Source organism: Hemitrygon akajei, chromosome 19, assembly GCF_048418815.1.
Source record: "Hemitrygon akajei chromosome 19, sHemAka1.3, whole genome shotgun sequence".
Classification (NCBI taxonomy): Eukaryota; Metazoa; Chordata; class Chondrichthyes; order Myliobatiformes; family Dasyatidae; genus Hemitrygon; species Hemitrygon akajei.
The window spans coordinates 4,088,655-4,113,014 of NC_133142.1; the positions used below are offsets into that span (position 1 = coordinate 4,088,655).

The window sequence follows — 24,360 nt, forward strand, 5'->3', positions numbered from 1 at the left end:
GTCCAGTTCGGTTTTAAAAAGCGCAGAGGCACGCCGACTCTTCTCTCTGTCCCTTGCTGCAAAGGGCGGCTATAGCTCGAATTTAAGGGAAATAAATTCTCTTCGTTAATTGGTGCTGTTTTGCTGGAGTTACAGGTGTGATCCAGGCGCCAGACGGGGAAACGACCGGCGCTCGAACGTAGGACGCTCGCGGACGGTCCAGATTTGGTCGCCTTAAATTGACCACTTTGGGTTCACAACTCTTTTAAAGCCGCGATGGAAATTGCTACGGACCAGCCGCGGTGGGTGTCGCACCACGCCGTCCTGAACGGGCAACACCCGGAGTCTCACCACCCGAGCCTGTCCCACAATTACATGGAACCCACGCAACTTCTCCCGCCAGATGAGGTCGACGTGTTCTTCAATCATCTCGACGGGCAAGGGAATCCTGTCTCTCCCTACTACAGTAACTCCCCGCACGCCCGAGCGACCGTCTCTTACCGCCAAGCTCACGGTGAGTGTCACTAATCACCCCACCCCCGTTATGATACCCCGAGGATGTGCAATTTCTGCGCCGTGTGTCTGCGCGGTTCTTGCAGCCTCTATTGAAAGGTGTCTACTTCCTCGTATTGATTTTTTTATTAAAAAAGGGGAAGAAACGTGGACGTGTTTTGTCACCCCACACCTCCCTTGCTATTTCGCTGTGGAGAGGGTGGGGGAGCGACGAAAAACCCAACTACTTCCCGGATATGATATCAAAACTGCGAAAACGTAGTCTTTAATATTTAATAATTGAGAGTACCACAGTTGTGAGAGCTTCGAGATTCGGAGGCCCCACCGTCCGCGCCCTCTCTCTCTCTCTCTCTCCCTCTCCGTTGGAAGTTGGCTAACTTACTTGTGTGCGTGTGTGTGTTTCGCTTTGCGTTGCAAAGGGAAGGACCTGTCAGTCTATTCGCCTCCCTTGTCTTGGCTCGCTGCGAGGTATTAATTAGAATGTCTCATAAATTGTTTGCAGCCCGTCTGTCCGGCGCTCAGGTCTGCGGGCCGCATCTCTTGCACAGCCCTACCATCTCGTGGCTGGACAGCGGCAAGGCGCTCTCGGCCCATCACCACCATCACCACAACGCCGCGGCGTGGACCGTCAGCCCGTTCACCAAGGGGCCACTCCACCCGGCCGGGCCGAGCGGCCTCAGCGTCTACTCCGGAAGCACCTCGGCCACCAGCCTGGCGGCGGCGGCGGCGGCGGCTGTGGCTCACCCGACCTCGCACCACCTCTTCAGCTTCCCGCCCACCCCTCCCAAGGACGCGTCGCCGGATCTGGGGGCTCACAGTACGGTTTCCCCGTCCAACACGGCGGCAGCTGCAGCAGGTCGGCAGGATGATAAGGAATCCATTAAGTATCATGTGTCATTGGCAGAAAGTATGAAAATGGAATGTACTAGGAGTACCATGCCGTCGCTCGGAACCAGCGCGACTTCCACCCATCACCCAATTCCCACTTACCCACCCTATGTTCACGAGTGCAACAACGGCCTGTTCCACCCCAGTGGAATCCTGACCGGCGCCTCCACTAATTTCACACCCAAATCCAGGAGCAAAACACGCTCGTGTGCCGGTAAGCATTCTGAACTTTTAAATTAAAACAACAAACTAAATAATCAGATTAACTCTCAAAATAAACTTCGCTTCAAACGTCCAAGCCCACTGTGACACTATAACTTTGCAAATTTTTATTTCCTTTCACTTCATGACACAAGGATATCTTATAATAAACCCTTTTTATTTCGGATGAAGTATTAAATTGTTTTTTTTTACATCGATTCGTTTAGAATTAAATTTGGAAGCGTGTGCAAGGAAAACCCAAAATAAAGACTTTTTCTCCAAAGAATACGTTTTAAAATAAACAACATAAATATATAATATGGAGAAAAAACGATATATATATGTTAATTTTACATTAATGTGACATGCACCTGCTTTTGAATATTTCAAGAGTCTAATTGTGGCCCTCACAAATTAACCCAATAATTAATTAATCTTGAGATATAATTCCCACTCCCATTCGTTATGACGAGGCCCGGTCTTCAAAATGTTTGCTTGCACGTTACAACGCATGCACACTTGATCAGAAGTTTTCAGTGGGCAAGATGCGGGAAGAATGTGGAAACGCCCAGCAATTACCCTCCTCCCACTTCCCCTCCGTCGCCCCTTGATCAGGGTCATGGTCTTCCCTATTTTCCCCCTCCCCGGCACCACCAGTCCCCCCCCCCACCCCGCAGCCGGTCTCCGTCGGCCTGATCTCCCTCGCACTCAGGGCGAGAGCCCGGTGCTGGGTCACATTTACCGCGCTGCGGAAATAAAGACCAATTCTGCCCAGCATTCGCCCCTGTACCCCGCCCGAGTGCAGTATCAATCCCAAAATATTCTGCCCCCCCCCCATTGTATTCCAATACACCTCCATCGGGTGTTTAGAACAAAAATATTTACTGTATATCTATATATGTGTGTGTATATATAAAACAAAACGGCTTGGGAATATGTTAGAACTGCTAACTAGTAAATTATTCGGTAGTTATATTGTTCATGGTCTTAATTCACCGACTGATTTATTTGATTAACGGGACATTTGCAGAGTTGATTTGCTCTTGTTGATTTGTGCAATAAAATTCCGACTCACATCGACTATCCGGCCTTAACCTTGCGCTTTAACCATCTGTTTAATTAGCACATGTCATTGCAACTCCGCTTTCCCTGCTGCTCCAAGAAATAAGTCGTCGCTTATTCTCGCACCGGTCTCATTACAGGACGGTTACAATTTGCCCGCACTGTGAAACATCTTATTCCTTGCAAATCGTGCTGAAAATTCACCGACACAGAACCCTTTAAATCTTAAAAAAAAACCCTAACAGTTGGGGGGGGGGGGGGGTGGTGTTAAGGTCCCGCTTTTTGGCGAGAAGCTATTTATTAATTTAAAAGTTCCATTAAAAAGCTCCATGCTTCTACTTGGCGGTAAACGCGAGGTAAAGTTGAGCAGTTCTTATCTTCGCGCTGTGATATGCTCAGCGGTGATCATCCCTTAACCTGCTTTGCAAATAGCACGTAATATATCCTAGACTTGGTGGACGGTGCTCCGGCTCAGTGCCGGATCAGGTTCCCTTTGGAAAATACACGTTGCAAAATCTGTGTTGATTTCCTGCGGAGCTGATTTAAAAAAAAACTGGATTCTGTTTTGTCAAAGAAGGGACTTTTGCAAAGTTTTGTCAGCTATTTCAGATAGGCTACAAATGATTGTGTGAAAATGCCCCTTTAAAAGGGACATATTCATACTCTGGAATAATTTAACTATTCGGTTTAATAAAAGCTGGCGCTCTGTCTATTTTCGTATTAAACAGATACCCATCCGAATTCCTGCCGATGTAACTTGCCCCTTCAATGTATCGCGCTCAAACCAAAGATAACAATTTGTATCTATTTTGTCCAAATACTGACGAGTCCTTCTCCAAATCAGACGGTTAGATGGAAATTATTAGAGGGGAAAATATGTATATCATCTGCAATCAGAGTGGGAAGTTACAGTGTGTCCTGCCGAAGGGTTTCGGCCTGAAACATCGACTGGACTCTTTTCCATAGATGCTGCCTGGCCTGCTGAGTTCCTCCAGCATTTTGTGTGTGTGGCTCGGATTTCCAGCATCTGCAGGTTTTCTCTTGTTTGGGAAAACAAATGCCAGCATTTTATTACTGGGAGAGTTGGTGCATTGGAACCCGGAGCAGATGGAATAGGGAAATCAGTTCCTCCCCCACCCCTCCACTCGCTGTATGTAAAAGGGCACACGGTTATCTGGACCGTTTGAACAGAAACACAGGCGTTTACTGTTACTTCCTCAACGTAATCCGAAGCAGTTTTCAGAATAAACGAGCAAACTGATTTGCACTGGCTAATAAGAGTGTGTAGTTGGTCCGATATTTTGTACAGAAGCAGACATGTCAATTTGCTCTTTATCTGTATCTGATTTCAGAGGGCCGAGAATGCGTGAACTGCGGGGCCACCTCCACACCGCTGTGGAGAAGAGACGGTACCGGTCACTACCTGTGTAACGCCTGCGGCCTGTACCATAAGATGAACGGGCAGAACAGACCTCTCATTAAACCCAAAAGGAGATTGGTAGGTTTTTCCAACCTTCGCGACCTTAATAACTAGCGTTTGTTTTTCGTTGGGCCTAGGCATAGGATTCACAATATTGTTTAATGTCATAAGGGTAAAGGAGAATGGAATAATTGTTACTCGGCATCCCAATACAGTACCAAAACACACACACACAAAATAAGATAATGTAATGCATTACGTACAAATCCATGCGGTGGATTGTATGTCCATAAAGTACAGGGACGTGGTGCCTACGGTGAGGAAACTAGGACTGGGTGCGTGTGTATATGTGTGTCTCTGTGTGTGAGGAGAGAGGGATGTGTGCTGGAAAAAAATCCTACCTTCGACCATGTGGTGGTTCCCGGAGTTTACAGTTAAAACACTCGAGTGAGAAGATCAATCTTGTCTTCCTATCGTTGCGTTTCAGCGTTAGAGTGTAATGTCTGTGTGTACTTGTGTGCAACCTATCTGTGCACTAGGGATTGGTGGATCCGTTTATGTACACAAGCGTGTGCATTTGTGTATTTATTTACCCCTATTTGGAGTTAAACGTCTGTCTGGTTTTGTGTGTCTGTGTGTAGGTTGTAATTAAAATCTGCATCAGAGGCTACGGGATTAGCAAAACAAAATCGCTAGTGGTTTTTACATATTTCAGCCGGCTGTTTCCCCGCAGTGTAACACTAAACTGAAAATAAAGATATTTTAAATATCAGTTACACCGACTAACGTTAAGGGGCTCCGGGCTGTATTCTATGTATTCAATCAGTTTCGTTTTAAAATTAAAAGTATTGCTGGCGCGGTTCTGAAACAGCGACTAATTTATACTTATTAAAATAGAATTCGGTGCTAATTAATTTTAACATTGAAAGCGAAGGGCAAATGTTAAGTCCCACGGGAATAACAGAAATAAAAGAAGAATCTCTAGTATTTTTGTCGGGGTTTGTCACTGAACGGTTGGTATTTCCAGGAAGGCGAATCAACGCAGCTTTAATTTAATAATGTTTTTGTTGGGTATTTATTTTCTTTCTAGCGCTAGACTCACTGTGAGATAGTGTCTGGATTTATCCTTGCAGTGTTCCCAATGTGTGTGTGTATATTTTTGTAAAAGTAAAAAAAAACAGTTTTTCTTTGTGGTAATCGGCGATATTTTGCACTTTCGTTTGGGTGGTTTTAAGTAGCCTTTATAAATTCTGACAGCGGGTTCCGCACCGGATGCCTGTTCGCTAAAGATAAGGAACTCAGCTCTTGTGTTCAGTCAGGGGCGAGAACGAGAGGTCTTCGTTTCTCTAGAGCCGACTTGTCCAAAATCTCTCCTCATCAGCAAGGGAGAAGGAAAGTGCAATTTATTTGTGTAGTCACACATAATGCCTGCAATAGTCGGGATCAAAACTTACTTTTTTTTTTAACATCGAAATGGGGGATTTTAAATGAATGATTTAGAAGTTCTGTATCTTCAAGTTCAAGTTTATTGTCATCTGGCTGATTGTCCACAAACGAAACAACCTGTGTCCGGACCACGGTGAAGCCACAACACATATCACGCACACCACGTAAAACAATATATTACCAGATTATTTAATAAAATGCATATAAAGTGCGCAGCACATGTAAATAGTTCGCTGCCCTAATCGGTGGTGGCCGGGGTATTTATTAAAATCGGGGTTTCTTCTGGAAAGGGCTGCGCTTAAACCCAGCCCATCGCGGTCTGCAATCTAAGTGGAGTGTTTCAAGGGGGGAAAAAAACCCCCGAAGAATTCACTTGCTGCGAGCGCGTTTTTAAAGATGTCTTTGCGGACGATATTGGAATTCCGCTCCAATCTAAAACCCGCTCTAATCCCCTTTAAGACGCCAACGCGCCCCGCCCGTACAGGACAGCCTTGCGTAGTCAGGTTGTCACCGCCAGCCTTGGGAATTCCTTCCCCGGGCTTTTGTACTTCATCGGCGACAGTTGTCCCAATGATTTCAGCGTCATTACAGACGCCAGTAATGTTGTCAGTTGACGTGACCGCTCCAAAACCCGCAAAGAAAAACACTGAACATCTTTTTCACTGTAAACCCTGTTAACTATCCGGTTCGGGATTCTCCAGTGACCAGGTGAAGGCCCGGGGTGGATGGATCACCACGCACTAAATCTCAGATCCTGTTCAAACCCCGCTCCAGCTAATCGCCCGCGTTGTGTTTTTTTGTATTTCCACGCAGTCAGCGGCCAGGAGAGCGGGAACATCGTGCGCCAATTGTCAGACCACAACCACTACTCTGTGGCGGCGAAATGCCAACGGTGACCCGGTGTGCAACGCCTGTGGCCTTTACTTCAAACTCCACAATGTAAGTAAAATAAAACTGTCTCGTCAAAGGCACCGCATAATATTTTAATGGACTAAAAAAAAATCATCTAAAGGGACAGTTGACAGGAGAGCGAGATCAAGTCTTGCTTCTCTCTTGCGTTGTGCTTGGTTTTGATGTGGAAAAGACAATTTAGTGTGCGTAAATATTCCTTGCGATTTATTTATCCTGCCTCCCCTCCCCCCCTCACCTCTGTTTTCAAAGCGCATCTTAAAGAAGACTCTTAAAGACTGTTTATTTAACCGCGGAGGCCCTAGGTAAATTATTGTGTAAACTTCGACTGATTCTAATCTGCTGTGCCTCTATCTCTGCCATTTGTTGTTCTTTAGAAAGTGAGTGTAATGGCTTAATTAAAATTATCTCTCTCTCTCTCCCCCTCTCCCTCACACACTGGAGCATCTTAAACAATTAACTTGTCCCAAATCAACAGCCACCATTCCAGGTGCAGTACGAAGGATCAGTGTACACTATATGTAACCTTGAGATTAGTCTCCTTACAGGCAGCCACAAACAAAGAAACCCAGTAGAACCCATTGAAAAACGACTCAAACTCCCAATGTGTTAGGAAAAAAAATCAAATCATGCAAGCAATAAAAGTTAGCAAATAACATTCAGAACTGAACTTTACAGAAGTTAGCCCACAGCCCTGAGGCCCTACATCACTGCAGGAACCTGTTAGTTACTGGCCACAGCCTCAGTTTAGCGCAGAGATGAGTAAACCTTGCGAGCAGCAAGCTGTGCACCAGCCCGTCCCTCGCCTCCAGTCCTGACTCCCAATCTGGCCTGCTGCTTAAATCGGCCAGACAAATAAATCCCTCACCCTCGGACCCAGGCCCTGTTCCTTCGATACGTTCTCAGGTCTGCGTCCTGCCTGCTTAATTTGGCTCGTGCCTGACCTTTCCAGTCTGGCCCGATGCTTAAATCCGTCAAACATTGGCTAATTCCTCGCTCGATGTTTGACTGATTACAACCCTGAGCTTCACCTTCTTGTGGGCATTCACAGTAAATACAGAGACGCACAGTGGAATTGATGAAAATCTGCACATGGAGATGTTCGAATGTTCAAAATACAACAAATAGTACAAAGACAAAAAAGAAAAAATAATAGATTTGTGAACATGAGTTGTCACACAATGAGTTAAAATACAGTGAATTACATGAACAAAGTGTCATTTCCCATTCCCTTTGCTGACTGTCCTTCTGTACAATTACCAACATTTTAAATTAAACAAGACAACATATTGTGCATATCAAGTTAGATATCTACCTCTGGGAGTTTTAAGGCAGATTTTTTTTTCATTTCACTATTACACTGAATTGACTTCTTCCCAAGTGTTTTAAAAAAAGCTCCAGTTTACATTTAAAAAGCAGATGTGGCCAAGCAGGGTGGAGTTGGATAAGTGCATGTCCTTTCCAAAGGATTCTCTTGATTTATAAACTTAGGTGATGATACCTTTCTGTTTACTTTCTCCCAATTGTCCAAAGTACTCGAGAGCAGAAACTTTGACACACCGTGTCCATGAATCCATCGACACTACCTCACTCTTCTTTCTTGCTGTGACTTTGATTTATTTCGTAATTTATAGTAGTTTTATGCCTTTTGTACTGCTGCTGCAAAACAAACTTCAGAACATTTAATTCAGTGCTGATAAACCCGATTCCGATTATTCGCCTCCACCACATCCACAGTGCCAAACACCTTCCCGCTGAAAAAATGTCTTCTTTAAACCTCTTACCGCCTGACCCCAAATGTTCGTCGTTCAGTATTAGGTGCCTTTGCTATCGGTAGTCTTCCCTGTTGGTCATCACCATCATTATGTCAAACATCGTTACGTATGATGCAGGTGATCGTGGTCTTTCCGTGACCATGATTGTCCTTGGCAAATTTTTCTACAGAAGTGGTTTGTCATTGCCTTCTGGGCAGTGTCTTTACAAGATGGGTGACTCCAGCTGTTTTCAATACTCTTCAGAGATTATCTGCCTGGCGTCAGTGGTTGAATAACCAGGACTTGTGATATGTACGAGCTGTTTATATGACCATCCACCACCTGCTCCCATGGCTTCACTGGACCCTTACCGAGGGTGACCTGCAGGCTCAGCGGAGGGAAAGAGCGCTCTGCGTCTCCTTCGGTAGAGACATACTTCCACCTCGCCACCCAATCTATGTCTCAAACAATGTTGCATACCTTATTTTAATTTTTAAAGAAGAGACTTGCATGATTTAAGATCTGGTGCAGCAGGTAGAATAGTGTTTAGCGGAATGCTGTCAGGAGTTTGCGTGTTTGCCCCCTGACCACGTGGGTTTCATCCGGGCGCTCCATTTTCCATCCAAAATAAATGGGTTAGAGTTAGTGAGTTGTGGACATGCTATGGTGGCACAGGAAGTGTGGTGACACTTGTGGGCTGCCCCCAGCACATCCTCGGACTGTGTGGCTGTTGGTGCATTTCACTGTTCGTATGTTTCCATGTTTTGATGGACACGTGGCAAATAAAGTTAATCTACTCTAATCCTTATCCATGCCTGTCTTAATTTTCCTACCTTTTTAAAAATTTTAATGAAAGAAAAACTTTCATCATTTAATGTACACACTCTCACTATTTACTTGGTTTTGTGGCTTCTTTGCTCACCCTATTTGTGACCCGTTTACAGGAGAGATGCAAGGCCAGCATTGATTCCCGATTCCCGATGGCCTTCGAAAAGGTGTTAGAGGGAGCCATCTTCAGCACTATCATGTGTGGTGAAGGTGTCCCCCACACTGACAATTCGAGGGTGATGATATAGGGTGGGATGTAGTTCGGTGGGGAACATTAGGGTGGTGGTGCAGACAAAAGAGACCGCAGATGCTGCAAAATAAAACAAACACAGGGTGCTTCAAAAGCACAGAGGGCCGAGCAGCTTCTGTAGAGACAGAAGGTATCAATTGCTGTTTCAATCTGAGACTGAAAGGGAAAGGTCCTAATATAGGGTTTAAATTGACACTCCCATCTACCTTGATGACACATCCCACCTTGTCAGATACAGATCAGATTTATATGTCATATGTACATTGAAATGTGTCATTTTTGTTAGAGCAGATCATAAGAAATGTTGAGCGAGAGATTAGTTTTCTTAAGAGAGAGAGAGAGAGGTTAGTGCACCCCCCCCCCTTCTCTTTCCCCCATGGTCCACTGTCCTCTCCTATCAGAATCTTTCTTCTTCAGCCCTTTGCCTCTTCCACCTACCAGCTTCTTATTTCACCCCTCTCCCACTCTTCTAGCTTCACCTATCATCTTCTAGGCAGCCTCCTTCCTCTCCCCCACCTTCTTATTCTGGATTCTTCCCCCTGCCTTCTCAGTCCTGGTGACGGGTTTCAGCCTGAAATGTCGACTGTTTATGGATCTCCATTGATACTGCCTGACCTGCTGAGTTCCTCCAGCATTTTGTGTGTGTTGCTCTGGATTTCTTTCATGGTGTGATTCAATGTACATGTGAAATATAAATCTGATTGAAACCACGACTGAAATCTTCTGCCTCTACAGCTGCTGCTTGGCCTTCTGTGCTGTTAAAGCATCCTGTTTTTGTTTTAGAGTACAGCATCTGCTGCCTCTTTAGTTCACACCACCACCTTAATGTTCCTCTAATTCTTGATACCCCAATCCTGGAAGAGAAAAAGATTGTGTGCCCCTCATTATTTTATAAACTTTTATAAGTTTGTTCATTATGTGTTGTGTTGCATGATGTAGGTGGCCATGATTGTTCTTGGCAAATTATTCTACAGAAGTGGTTTGCCATTGCCTTCTTCTGGGCAGTGTCTTTATAAGACAGGTGACCCCAGCCATTATCAATACTCTTCAGAGATTGTTCGCCTGGCATCAGTGGTCACAAAACCAGGACTTGTGATCTGCACCAGCTGCTCATACGACCATCCACCACCTGCTCCCATGGCTTTAAGGTGACCCTGGTCCAGGGGGCTACACCTTGGCCTTGAGCGACCTGCCATCTACCTCCTTTAGTAGAGCCATACCTCCACCCTGCCACCCTACTTTTATAAGATTACTTCTTTTCCCCAACAAAGCAATGAAAAAGCCTCACAGTGCTTGACCTTTCTCCATAACTCAGTCCTTTGTGTCCTAACAACATCTTCATAGATCTTCTCTGCACTCTTTCCAGCTGACAAAAATGTTTCCTGCACTTGAGGACCTGAGTTACAGGGAAAATTTGAATGGGTTAGGACTTTATTTCCTGGAGAGTTAGGGGAGATTTGATAGAGGTATATAAAATTATGAGGGGCATAGATAGGGTAAATGCAAGTAGACGTTTCCCACTGAGGATGAGTGAGACCAGAACTAGAGGTCATAGGTTAAGGGTGAAAGGTGAAATATTTAAGGGGAACCTGAGGATATTCAGGGGATTCAGAGGGTGGTGTGAGAGGGAATGAGCTGCTGGTGGAAGTGGTGGATGTTGGTTTGATTGCAACAGTAGAGAAATACAGAAAGGCACCCATTTGTGAGAGGTATGGTGGGCTGTTTACGTGAGCATACCTGTGGTACATAGAGTAGTTAGTATGATTTTCCCATAAGACACAGGAGCAGAATTAGGCCATTTGGCCCATTAAGTCTGTTCCGCAATTCCATCATGGCCGATTTATTATGCATCTCCATTTATTGTCCATTTATTATCATGTGGATAGTCAGAGGCTTTTTCCCAGGGCTGAAATGGTTGCCACAATAGGACAGAGGTTGAAGGGGCTGGGGAGTAGGTACAGAGGAGATGTCAGGGGTAAGTTTTTTACTCTGAGAGTGGTGAGTGTGTGGAATGGGCTGCCGGCAACAGTGGTGGAGGTAGATACGATAGGGTCTTTTAAGAAACTTTTGGATAGGTACATGGAGCTTAGAAAAATAGAGGGCTTTAGGTAACCCTAGTAATTTCTAAGGTAGGGACATGTTTGGTACAACTTTGTGGGCCGAAGGGCCTGTATTGTGCTGTAGGTTTTCTATGTTTCTATCTCAATCCCGTTTTCCTGCCTTCTCCCCTTTGACACCCTTACCAATCAAGAACCACTGGTTTAAATATATCCAGTGTCTTGGCCTCCATGTCTGTCTCTGGCAATGAATTCCACAGATTCACCATCCTCTGGCTAAAGAAATTCCTCCTTATCACTGTTCGAAATGGACGTCCTTACATTCTCAAACTGCCCTTTTGTCTAAGACTCCCCCACTACAGGAAATATCCTCTCCACGCCCACCCCATCCAGGCCTTTCAGTGGTGGAGTGTTGGTGCAGTAGGTAGAGCCGCTGCCTCACCGCTCCAGGGACCCGAGTTCAGTGCTGACCTGGAATGCTTTCTCTGTGGAGTTAGCATGCTCTTCATGCAACTGCATGTGTTTCTCCTGGTTTCCTACATTCCAAAGTCCTGCTGGTGGGTTCATTGGCTGCAGTAAGTGATATCAGCCAATGATATCAGTAAGTGATGACGGTGATCAGAACATAAGTGCTGGAGGCTGAGAAGAGAGCTGATGGAGGTTTATGGAAATAAGGAGAGGTATATTTAGCGTAGACAGGCTGTTTTTTTTTCTCAGCCTGTACATCTATATGAAATGCTGTCACAGGAAAGTAGCATTAGGACCCGTCACCACCCAGCACAGACTCTCTTCTCGCTGCTGCCACCAGGAAGGAGGTACAGGAGCCTCAGTACTCACAGCAGCAGGTTCAGGAACAGTTACTACCCCTCAACCATCAGGCTCTTGAATAAAGGGGATAATATCACTTACCACAACAACGAACAGTCCCCATAACCTATGGACTCACTTTCAAGGACTTTTCATCTTGTGTTTTCAATATTTATTGCTTATTTACTTATTATTATTTCTTTCCTTTTGTATTTTCACAATTTTCTGTCTTTTGCCTACTTGTTGAACACCAAAGCTGGTGTTCATTGATTGTGTTATGGTTATTATTCTATGGATTTATTGAGTATGCCTGCAAGAAAATGAATCTCACGGTTGTATATGACAAAAATGTACAGATTTTAAAAACACTTTGAACTTTGAACCTTAGTACCACACCTTTTAAGGTGAGAGGGTCTAAGTTCAAAGGAGATGTGTGGGTGCCTTGAATGTGCTTCTCCTTTAGAATAGAGATGAGGAGGAATTTCTTTAGGCAGAGGGTGGTGAATCTGTGGAATTTGTTGCCACAAATAGCTGTGGAGGTCAAGTCATTGGGTGTATTTAAAGCGGAGATGGATTCTTGATTAGCCAAGGTGTTAAAGGTTACAGGGAGAAGGCAGGAGAATGGGGTGGAGAGGGATAATACATCAGCCATGATGAAATAAGGGCAGACTATATGGGCCAAATGGCCGTATTCTGCTCCTATTCTTATGGGCTGGAGTGGTGGTGGAGGAGCATTTAAGAATTTCTTGGGCGGAATGTGTGTGGAATGGAGGGGTAAGGACCGTGTGCAGGCAGTGGCGATTAGTGTATTGTGAAGTTAATTAGCTCATCAATCGTGGTCTGAAGGGCCTGTCCTGTACTCTACAGTCTATAAGAGAGAATAATTTGCAGTAGTAGAGGGAAATGAGAGGGGGTTGCTCTGTTGTAATGAGTGAAGATTAAAGATTAGCTTTATTTGTCACATGTACATTGAAATACCGAAACAGATAGTTGCATCAACGATCAACACAGACGGAGGAAGAACGGGGGGACAGACTGCGAGTCACCACACTTCCCTCGCTAACATAGCTTACTAACCCTAACCCGTATGTCTTTGGACTGTGGAAAGAAAGCGGGGTGCCTGGAGGAACCCATAGAGTCACAGGGAGAATGTACAGACTCTTACAGACAGTGAGGGAAATTGAAACCGGGTCACTGGTGTGGTAATAGTGCTGTGCTGATCACTACGCTACTGTGACATTACTCACTGTGGTTAGTAAGGTTGTCCTCTCCTCTCCTTAATTGAGAGGTTGATCTCTTCTCTCATTTAAGTAAATTCAGTGGCCAGACTATAAGGTACCTCCTGTACCTAATAAAATGGTCACCGAGTGTATGTTTGGTCTTCTGCTGCCGTAGCCAATCCACTTCAAGGTTCGACATGTGCGTTCAGAGATGCTCTTCTGCACAACACTGTTGTAACGTGTGGTTATTTGAGTTACTGTCGCCTTCCTGTCAGCTTGACCCAGTCTGGCCATTCTCCTCTGACCTCTCATTAACAAGGCGCTTTCGCCCACAGAACTTCCACTCACTGGATGCCTTTTGTTTTTCACACCGTTCTCTATAAACTCTTGGGACCGTTGTGTGTGGAAATCCCACGAGATCAGCAGTTTCTGAGATACTCAAACCACCCCATCTGGCACCAACATCCATTCAATGGTCAAAGTCACTTCGATCTTATTCCTTCCCCATTCTGATGTTTGGTCTGAAAAACGCCTGAACCTCTTGACCATGTCTGCATGCTTTTATGCATTGAGTTGGTGCCACCTGATTGGCTGATCAGATAATTGCATTAATGAGCAGGCGTCCCTAATAATTAGTGTGCTACCATACCATAGTAGTTAGTGTGGCTCTATTACAGCTCAGGGTGTCAGAGTTCAAAGTTCAGTTTTGGTGCCATCTGTAAGGAGTTTGCACCTTTTCCCCATGACTGCTTGGGTTTCCTCCAGGTGCTCTGGTTTCCTCCCACAGTCTAAAGATGTATGGGTTAGTAGGTAAGTTGTCCTGTGACTAGGCTTGGGTTATTTATGTGGGTTGCTGAACGGGGCAAGTTTATTTGGTTAGAAGGGCCTGGTCCACGCTCTATCTCCAAATAAAAATAAAAGATTAATTGGCCACTGAGTGTAGGTGTATCTAACAGAGACCATGTTCTTTTCTGCTCTGCCTCTGGGCTTTTAGGTGAACAGACCCCTCACTATGAAGAAGGAGGGGATTCAAACACGCAACAGGAAGATGTCCAGCAAGTCGAAGAAGAACAAGAGGATGTCAGATGGCTTCGAGGAACTGTCCAAGTGCATGCAGGACAAGGCCTCATCCTTCAGCCTGGCCGGACACATGCAGCACATGGGACACCTGCCTCCATTCAGTCATGCCAGCCACATGCTGCCCACCCCCACCCCGATCCACCCAACGTCCAGCCTCTCCTTCGGGCACCCGCACCCCTCCAGCATGGTGACCGCCATGGGCTAGTGGGGGGGGAGCAAGACTCCCCCCCTCCGGCGGGCGATGAGAAATGGAACAGGAGAGAAGGGCAGTGAAGAAAAACATACAAGAGGCTTTTGCCATCATCTTTTCCAAAGCCAGAAAGATTGAGGACGGACTTGCGTGGTGGTTGGTGGACGGGCCCTGACCCCAGCTGGCATTGCAGGACTCGTGGGAGGCAAGATTGGAGTCAAACCGAAAAGAGTTTTACCTGCTCAGCGAAGAAGCAGGAAGGCAGTGATGGGTTTGGTTTGCTTGCTTCGAACTGGGAGGCACACGGAGGCAGAACCACGCTGGACACCTTGCAAAGCAACTTTGTTTCTTGGTGTTGATGTGAATATTGTAAATCAGAGAATTTGGGGGTAAAAGGTTTGCAAAAACCTAATAGCTTATGCTGGATTTCTTTCATTACTTGCAGTTAAACAAAAACACTCAAAAAAAATTAAGCAAGGCCACTTAACTTTGAAGTATATTTCTTTCCATTTGAATTGTTTTAATTAATTCATGTTGTGCGATATTTTATCTCATTTTATGGGAGGGTCTTGTCCTGATTCTGAGGCTTTGTCATGGGGTCAGGGTCAAAGAGGAGAGGTCATAGGCTGTCTGTTGGTTGGTTCGGGGGAGGGATGGGAGTGATTGAAGGGTTTGGTTAACTGGTCTGTGTTTGGTTAACTGGTCTGTGGAACCAAAGACATGTTGGTTACAGGATTAGGCTCAATCCACACCACCCCCTCTTCAACCATAACCCCCCCACCATCTCTTCCCTCCACAGACAGCTATGGAGGCCAAATTAATGGGTATAGTTAATACTAAGGCTCTTGGGTTCTTGATCAGTAAGGACCTAAAAGGTTATGGGGAGAAGGCTGGAGAATAGGGTTGAGAGAGAAAATAAATTAGCCACGATCGAAAGGCAAAGTAGACTTAGTGGGCTGATCACCCTAATTTTGCTCCTATGTCTTGGGGTCTTATGAATGTAGGAGGAAACTAGCCAAATACCTCACTGCCCTTCAGTGACTCTGAGTAAGCATAAGAAAGGATTGTGTCTAAATATGACCGCTTCATCATCCAATAGCCAGCTGGTATTGATAGATGAGTTCTGCCTGATGCAAGAGGTATTGGTTGGGTATCATCCATTGTGGAGAATCTAGATCCTTCAACAAAGAGGGGTGGACAGAGTGGGGTGGAGCGGTGGAGGAGTGCAGACAAGAGCCTGTGGTTTTTAACAAATCCCCCCCCCCGTACTTTAAGCTCAGTTCTCACCGTTGGAAAGGCACCAACATCTGAATGGGCAGAAGTGATTTCAATGTAGATGGGTGACTGTTGTATATTTTTATTTGGTCATTCTCAGGCAAATATGTAAATCAGAGCTCTTTTAAAAAGTTTTGCATCCCACATCTCACTTTAAACAGGTTCTTGTTCCTTCTCTCAGTTTAAAAGTATCACCGTAGCTTTAATTTCTGCCAACCGAGAGGATGGGGGTGGGCATACAGGGAGCATTGCTGGTTACCGTGGTCTGTTGTGTAGTCATCTTCTTAACCACAATGTTAAAACAGGTCATAGCTTGTAGTCAAGAAACCTTTCTCTCCCCTCCTCCTTATCTCTTCTTCCTTTCTCCATTCATGCTCCACTCTCACCCTTAACTTCTCCTCCCTCTGGTTCCCCTCCTCCTTCCCTTTCTACCACTCTCCTCTCCGATCAAATGCCTTCTTCTTCAGTCCTTTACCTCTTTTGCCTAACACCTCCCAGCGTCTTCCTTCATCCACCCTCGCCCACCCATCTTCCCCCTCACCTGGTCTTACCTATCATCTGCCAGCTTGCACTCCTTCCCCTCCCCTATCTTTTCATTTTGCCTTCTCCCCCCCCCCCCCCCCCAGTCCTGGTGAAGGTCCTGGCACAAAATGTCACCTGTTTATTCCTCTCCATAGATGCTGCCTGACCTGCTGAGTTCCTCCAGCACTTTGTGTGCAATGCTCAAGATTTCCACCACCTGCAGAATCTTTTGTCATGAAATTTGTTGTTTTGTGCTGGCAGGACAGGGCAAAGACAAAACTGGCTACAAATTACAAAATTACACAGTGCAAAAAAAAAAAGGAGAAACGAGGTAGTGTTCATGGGTTCATGGACCATTCAGAAATCTGGTGGTGGAGGGGAAAAAGCTGTTCCAGAATCATTGAGTAAGGGTCTTAGTAACGAAAGGAGGGCATGGCATAAATGGTGAGGGTCCTTAGTGATGGATGCCGCCTTGAGGCACCCTCTCTTGAAGGTATCCTTGATGGTTGTTTCCGTGATGGAGCTGGCCACGTGGACAGCTGTTGGCAGCCTCTTGCAATCCTGTGCATTGGAGTTTGTAGTAAGTTGACAAAACCTCTTCATAGCACAGTCAAAATCAGGGCATAACAGCGGGATCAGTGTGCTAGAGAAAAGGGGAACTTGACAGCATATCAAGATGAGGTAGTTGAAGACTTGATTTGAGAGGAGGGTTAGACATGGGTCTAATTTCTCTATGATAAGATCCAAAAACAACATGAGATTTAAGTTAAATCTTGCTAGCTATATCCTCAGGATTTAACAGAAAGAGGAAATCATAAACATAAGAGATTCTGCAGATGCTGGAAATCCAGAGTAACACACAAAATGCTGGAAGAAGTCAATAGGTCAGGCAGCATCAATAGAGAGGAATAAACAGTCCTCTTATTCTGCTTAGTCCCATGGACCTACACCTGGATCATAGCTTCTTGTTTACATCTTCAAAAAACTCAGCCAGATTTTCAAAACATGCACAAACGTGTCCATGCACAAAGCTATGCCAACTATCCCTAAGCGGTCCCTCTCTTTCCAAAAGCTTATCCCTCAGAGTCCCACTAGCAACGTACCTACTGCAAATACAGAGTGATAGAGAGTCATATGAGTGCTACAGCACAGAAACAGGCCCTTCAGTCCATCTATTCCTTGCTGAACTCTTACTCTGCTCAGTCCCATTAACACACCATAGTCCTCAATACCCCTCCCATCCATGTACCTATCCAAACCTCCCTTAAATGTTGCAACCAATCCTGCATCCACTGCTCCTACTAGCAACTTCTTACATACTCACACGAACCTCTGAGTGAAGAAGTTCCGTCTCAGGTTCCCCTTAAATATTGCACTTTTCATCCTTGTGTATGATCAGCCATGATCACAGTGAATGGCGGTGCTGGCTAGAAGGGCCGAATGGCCTACTCCTGCACCTATTGTCTATTGTCTTATGACCTCTAGCTGTCGTCTTACACATCCTCAGTGGAAGAAGCCAGGTTGCATCTATCCTATCTATACTCATAATTCTGTACACCTCTATCAAATCTCCCCTCATTCCCCTACGCTCCAGGGAATAAAGTCCTAACCTATTCAACCTAGAGATATCTCGGCCAAGATTTAGCCGTTTTCTTTCTTCATTCCCTTTCCTTGTCTCTTAACTAAAAGGAAATTACCAATGTTTGGCCTTCAACACCACACAGAATGAAGCTTGGACTGAGTTACCCTGTTCTGATTGCTTTGCTGACCCTGAGGTATTGGTGGAGGAATGAGGACTTAGTGGAGTGTTCTTAGATCTCTGTGGTTCAAATCCTGAGGTTGGGATGGACAAGTGAACACAAAACATAGAACGTTACAGCGTTGTCCCGGCCCTTCAACCTGTGAGGCTGTACTGTTTAAACTACTCTTAAGATCAATCTAACTCTTTCTACCCACATAACCCTCCATTTCCCCTCACCCATGTGCCTATCTAAGAGTCTCTTGAATGCCCCTAATGTATTTGCCTCTATCTTGGCAGCATGATCCACACATTCACTGCTCTCTGTGTAAAGTTCCTACCTCTAACATCTGCCCTATATTTTCCTCCAGTAACCTTAAAATTATATCTAATGGTATTAGCCATTTTCTCCCTGGGAAAAAGTGTCTGGTTGTCCACCGGATCTCGGCATCTTATCATCTTGTACACCTCTATAATGTCACATCTCATCCTCCCTCACTGCACAGAGAAAAGCCCTTGCTAGCTCAACCGGTCCTCTTAAGACATGCTCTGTAATCCAGGCAGCATCCTGGTAAATCTCTGCACCCTCTCTAAAGCTTCCACATCGTTCCTTTAATGAGGGGACCAGAACTGAACAGGATATTCCGTGTCTGGTCTAACTAGAGTTTTATTGAGGTGCAACATTATCTCATGGCTCTTGAACTCAATCTCCCCGGTTACAGAAGGCCAGTACACTACACGCCTTCTTAGCCACCCTATCAACCTGCTATAACAAGGTGACCAGAGCTGAACTTCATTGGTGAACTACGAGTCAGGAAGGCTGGGACATAAGACCAGAGAAATTCCAATCCAGGGCACTTTTCCCTTTGAATGCTGAATATCAAAAAATATATTAACAGGTGCGTGTGGTCTGTAGTGTCTATTGTAACAGTGATTAACTCTTTGATCACCAGTTCTCTGAGTAGATGCGGGTCTACCAGACTTGGACATGTTGTGACAGACATGTCTAACACACAGAGGGAGTATCCATTAACAAGCCCTTCAGCAGTCTGAGAAAGCAAAATGGAGGAGAAGTAATCTTTTACTTTTCAATTTTATAAAGATTATTTCTCAAGGACTGAACAGCCATATTAAAAAATCCGTTTTGAATGTTTCTAAAATGGTCCTTGACATATAAAGCTGTACTTTGTATTGGTTATATAAATCAGAGGGCAGGGGTCAATGTCTTGTGAGACACGGCTTTATTTTCTACCGATTTTATTATTTTTCCTTTCTTGCCGAGCGATTTGGAACCCAGCATATGTGTTTCTTAAAGTAATGGTACAGTGAATATTAATTTGAAATTAAGCTGAATTTTCATCTGGGGATGTCAAAACGGGAGAGTTACTGACAAAAATATTTTTAAAGAAAAAATGCAAAAAAAATCAGAGTTAAGAGGACAAAGTGCAATATATTGTCACTCACTGTGGTGTAGATGGAAGCAGTGAGCTTTTTTAAGTTATTTTTATCATGTCATCATAAACAGATTTTGGTTTCTTGCAGTATTTACATTCTTCTTGTTAATTTTTTTGTTGGTAGATTAAGTTATTGTTTAAATATGTACAACATGTTCATACAATTATCTGTATAAATGTGTATGTTACCACCCACCATTATTCCTCATGGACATTGCTAACATTAATAAAAAAGACGTAAAAAGAAATCTGTGTTTGAAAGTGATATTTATTCATTGTTATCCTCTTCTGTTGATTTTCTGTGAGGGAGCTTTTCCTGAAACCCAGCAAATTCCAATTTAATCCAAGCCTAGTTATGAGACAATTTACAATGATCAGTTAACCTACCAACTGGACAGTGGGAGGAAACCGGAGCACCCGGAGGAAACCCACGTGGTCACAGTGAGAACGTACAGACTCCTTACAAGCAGCAACGAGAATTGAACCTGGGTCGCCTGTGCTGTAAAATGTTGTGCTAAGCACTACACTACCGAGCCACCCCACACACACTGCCCTAGCTATCTCCCTTAGGGAGGAAATATAAAGATCTTTATTAAAAGACCGGCTTTGTTTGTCACATGCAGGGAAATGTGTTGTTTGTGTCAATGACCAACTGGATCCCAATATGGTCTGGGGACAGCCCACAGGTGTTGCCATACTTCTGGTGCTTACACTTATTATCACTAACCCACGTGTCTTTGGAGTGTGAGAGGAAACCCACACGGTCCTGGGGAGAACGTACGTGGTGGGAAATGAACCCCGATTTTACACCCGGTGATGTAAAGTGTTGCGCAACCAACACGCTACAGCTTCAGGACCGGAATGAGATTGATGACCACTGAGTGGTGAGGGCCGGCTGTTGGCCAAGCATCCAGATGCAGCTGCCTTTCTTGCCCTTAATTTGGGGCCTATGTTGGATCTCCCCAGGAACTACGGGAACCAGCTTGCCACATCCACCCTCATTCTCTCCTGGACACCATTACCCCCCAAACACGGACAGCTGCTTGAGTTCCATCTGGGCAGAGTTTGATGATAAATTTCTCACTGAATGGCCAGAATTCTCCACAGTCCTGCTGGATACACCATCATCATAACCTTGTCCGGACCCCAGTGATCACTTTGTTTCAACAATAATCTTGTAGCCCACCCTCACCTCCAATACTAACTCTGCCTCGGACCTAAGCTGTGAAATCCCCATCTGAACCTCATACTCTCTTGTCCTCCTTCACGATATGCCTTGTAACCTCGGGCTTTAAGCTTCAAGCCCTAATGTGGCTTGAACTCACTCCTTCAGGGTACTCCAGGCTGTTTTACGGAAAACCGTGTCGGCTACAGGCTATCAATAATTGGTTCTGATCAGCGAGTTAGAAATATTGCAAAGGTTCTTTTGGGTTGTGACAGAGAAATGAGGCTTACTAATGAGTTAACTAGGATGGAAGGAGGGGTGGGCAGCATACTAGAACTGCAGTCTTAGTGTGACATGAAAGAGCATTTCACAGGAGGGAAGGTCAGAGTTCAAAGTAAATTTTTTGATCAAAGTACACACGTCTCCTTATACAACCCTAAGATTTTCTTGTGGGCATTCATAGTAAATACAGAGGAACACAATAGAGCCAATGAAAAACCGCACACAACCAAAATGGACAAACAACCAACAAGCAGAAGACAACAACTTGTGCAATAAGACAAAGAAAAAAACCTACTAATAATAAATAAATTTTGAGAACATGAGTTGAAAGAGTCCTTGGAAGTGAGTCCATAGGTTGTGGAATCAGTTCGGTGTTGGGGTGAGTGAAGTTATCCACGGTGGTCTAAATCAGAGAATTTGGGGGTAAAAAGTTTGCAAAACCTAATAGCTTAAGCTGAATTTTTTTCATTACTTGCAGTTAAACAAAAACACTCAAAAAATTAAGCAAGGCCACTTAACTTTGAAGTATCACACACAAAATGTTGGTGGAATTTTTGTCAGGTCTCGGTCCGAAACGTTGACAGTGCATCTCCCTATAGTTGCTGCCTGGCCTGCTGCGTTCCACCAGCATTTTGTGTGTGTTGTTTGAATTTCCAGCATCTGCAGATCTCCTCGTGTTTAACTTTGAAGTATATTTCTTTCCATTTGAATTGCTTTAATTAATTCATGTTGTGCGATGTTTTATCTCATTTTACGGGAGGGTTTTGTCCTGATTCTGGAGTTTCGTCATGGGGTCAGGGTCAAAGGGAAGAGAGATCATTGGCTGTCTCTTGGATGGCTTGGGAACAATCACTGGGTTTGGTTAACTGGGATGGTGGAACCAAAAAACTGTTGGTTACAGGTTAAGATCAATCTACACCACCACCTCTCCAACCATAACTCCCCCGTCTCTTCCTACCAAGGGAAATTGCCACAGATGGCTATAGAGACTAAGCCAATGGGTATATTTAATGCTAAGCTTCATGGGTTCTTGATTAGTAAGGACATCAAAGGTTGTGGGGTGGGGGAGTCAGAAAAATAGGGTTGGGAGGGAAAATAAGTCAGTCATGATAGAATGGTGGAGTGGACTTGATCAGCCCAATTCTGTTCATATGTCTTAAGGTCTTGTGGTTCAAGAGCTTGATGATTGAAGGGTAATAACTGTTCCTGAACCTGCTGGTGTGGGACCTAAGGTTCCTGTCCTTCCTTCCTGCTGGCAGCAGTCAGAAGTGTTACTGATGGAAAATTGGATCTCTCCTGTCTGTACTGAGTCGTTAACACTGAGAATATGAGTTTGCTGGGTCCCTGGAAGAGAGTCTGTGGGCTGTAGAATCAGTTTAATGTTGAGGTGAGTGAAGTTATCCACACTGGTTCAGGAGCCTGATGGTTGAAGGCTAATAACTGTTTCTGAACGTGGTGGTGTGGAACCTAAGGCTTCTGTACATTCTGCCTGATGGCCGCAGCATGGAGAGAGCGTGGCCTGGATGTGGAGGGTTGCTGCTTTCTTGCTGTCCCCTCCTGCCACAAGCCTCTCACCCACCCACCCTTGCTTTCTGTGGCTTATGCAGTAGTTGAAAGACCTAGCACAAACTTCACACTCACATTAGCTTCGACCTAATGTAAGCTTTGTCACCCATTTTATTCCTCTTTCAGATCGAGGTGAGGGAGAAGCTGTTGATTTATTTGTGTTCCTTTTCAGTGGTTTGAGTTGATTTACTTCCATAAAAAGAGGAACTGGTCGTGAGTGAGAGAACAGTGACAAACAACATTTGCCTTGTTTGCACTGCCGTCTCCAAACCAGTCACCGAGCTGGACTTGATGTCGTGCTTTCTAAGACGCAAGGGCACACAGTGGTGTGATGCAAACAGCTTTATCAGCATCACTTGTCTGCAGTTTCAGTCTCACTGTTACCCTGCAACCATCAGACTCCTGACCCAGCACGGATATCTTCAACATCAGTTTCCTGACCCAGCACGGATATCTTCAACATCAGACTCCTGACCCAGCACGGATATCTTCAACATTAAACTCCTGACCCAGCACGGATATCTTCAACATCAGACTCCTGACCCACACGGATATCTTCAACATTAAACTCCTGACCCAGCACGGATATCTTCAACATTAAACTCCTGACCCAGCACGGATATCTTCAACATCAGACTCCTGACCCACACGGATATCTTCAGCATCAAACTCCTCAACCAGCATGGATATCTTCAACATCAGACTCCTGACCCAGCACGGATATCTTCAACATCAGACTCCTGACCCAGCACGGATATCTTCAGCATCAAACTCCTCAACCAGCACGGATATCTTCAACATCAGACTCCTGACCCAGCACGGATATCTTCAACATCAGACTCCTGACCCAGCACGGATATCTTCAACATTAAACTCCTGACCCAGCACGGATATCTTCAACATCAGACTCCTGACCCACACGGATATCTTCAACATTAAACTCCTGACCCAGCACGGATATCTTCAACATCAGACTCCTGACCCACACGGATATCTTCAACATCAGACTCCTGACCCAGCACGGATATCTTCAACATTAAACTCCTGACCCAGCACGGATATCTTCAACATTAAACTCCTGACCCAGCACGGATATCTTCAACATCAGACTCCTGACCCAGCACGGATATCTTCAACATTAAACTCCTGACCCAGCACGGATATCTTCAACATTAAACTCCTGACCCAGCACGGATATCTTCAACATCAGACTCCTGACCCAGCACGGATATCTTCAACATTAAACTCCTGACCTAGCACGGATATCTTCAACATCAGACTTTTATTGCTTATTTGTTTATTATTATTCTTTCTTTCTTTTTGTATTTGCACAGTTTGTTGTCTTTTGCACGTTGGTTGAATGTCCAAGTTGGTACAGTCTTTCATTGATTCTGTTATGGTTTATTGAGTATGCCTGTAATGTTTCGTGGACTTCTGTGAAGAGGTCAAATTTCAGGTTGTACATTGTATACATACTCTGATATTAAATGTACTTTGAAACTTTGAAAGAAAATGAATCTCAATATTGTATATGGTGACATATACATACTTTGATAATAAATTTACTTTGAACTTTGATGTTCTCAGTGTCAGTTATCTATTTATTTATATTTATGCAGTTTATCTATTGGTTGTTTGTCAACCTTTGTGTGTAGTTTTTCATCGATTCTACTGTATTGTTTTGTTTAACTGTGAATGCCTGCAAGAAAATGAATCTCAGAGTTATATATAATGATATCTATGAACTTTGATAA

At 44.6% G+C, this 24,360-nt stretch overlaps 1 protein-coding gene across 5 annotated transcripts in view; it reads left to right on the forward strand.

The window, feature by feature from the left end:
- Positions 1 to 23,272, forward strand: part of LOC140741704 (GATA-binding factor 2-like) — a 36,526-nt gene extending 13,254 nt beyond the window's left edge. For 3 of the 5 annotated variants that reach the window (XM_073071993.1, XM_073071995.1, XM_073071994.1), the window contains 5 exons: positions 136 to 493; positions 995 to 1,594; positions 3,996 to 4,141; positions 6,323 to 6,448; positions 14,329 to 19,841. In XM_073071993.1, coding sequence (XP_072928094.1) covers positions 256 to 493; positions 995 to 1,594; positions 3,996 to 4,141; positions 6,323 to 6,448; positions 14,329 to 14,619 — 1,401 coding nt within the window. In that variant the 5' untranslated portion in view covers positions 136 to 255 and the 3' untranslated portion in view covers positions 14,620 to 19,841. Of the gene's footprint in view, positions 1 to 135; positions 494 to 994; positions 1,595 to 3,995; positions 4,142 to 6,322; positions 6,449 to 14,328; positions 19,842 to 22,778 lie in introns of those variants that run through there. The other 2 variants (XM_073071998.1, XM_073071997.1) reach the window with 2 other exon arrangements.
- Positions 23,273 to 24,360: the final 1,088 nt, after the last annotated feature.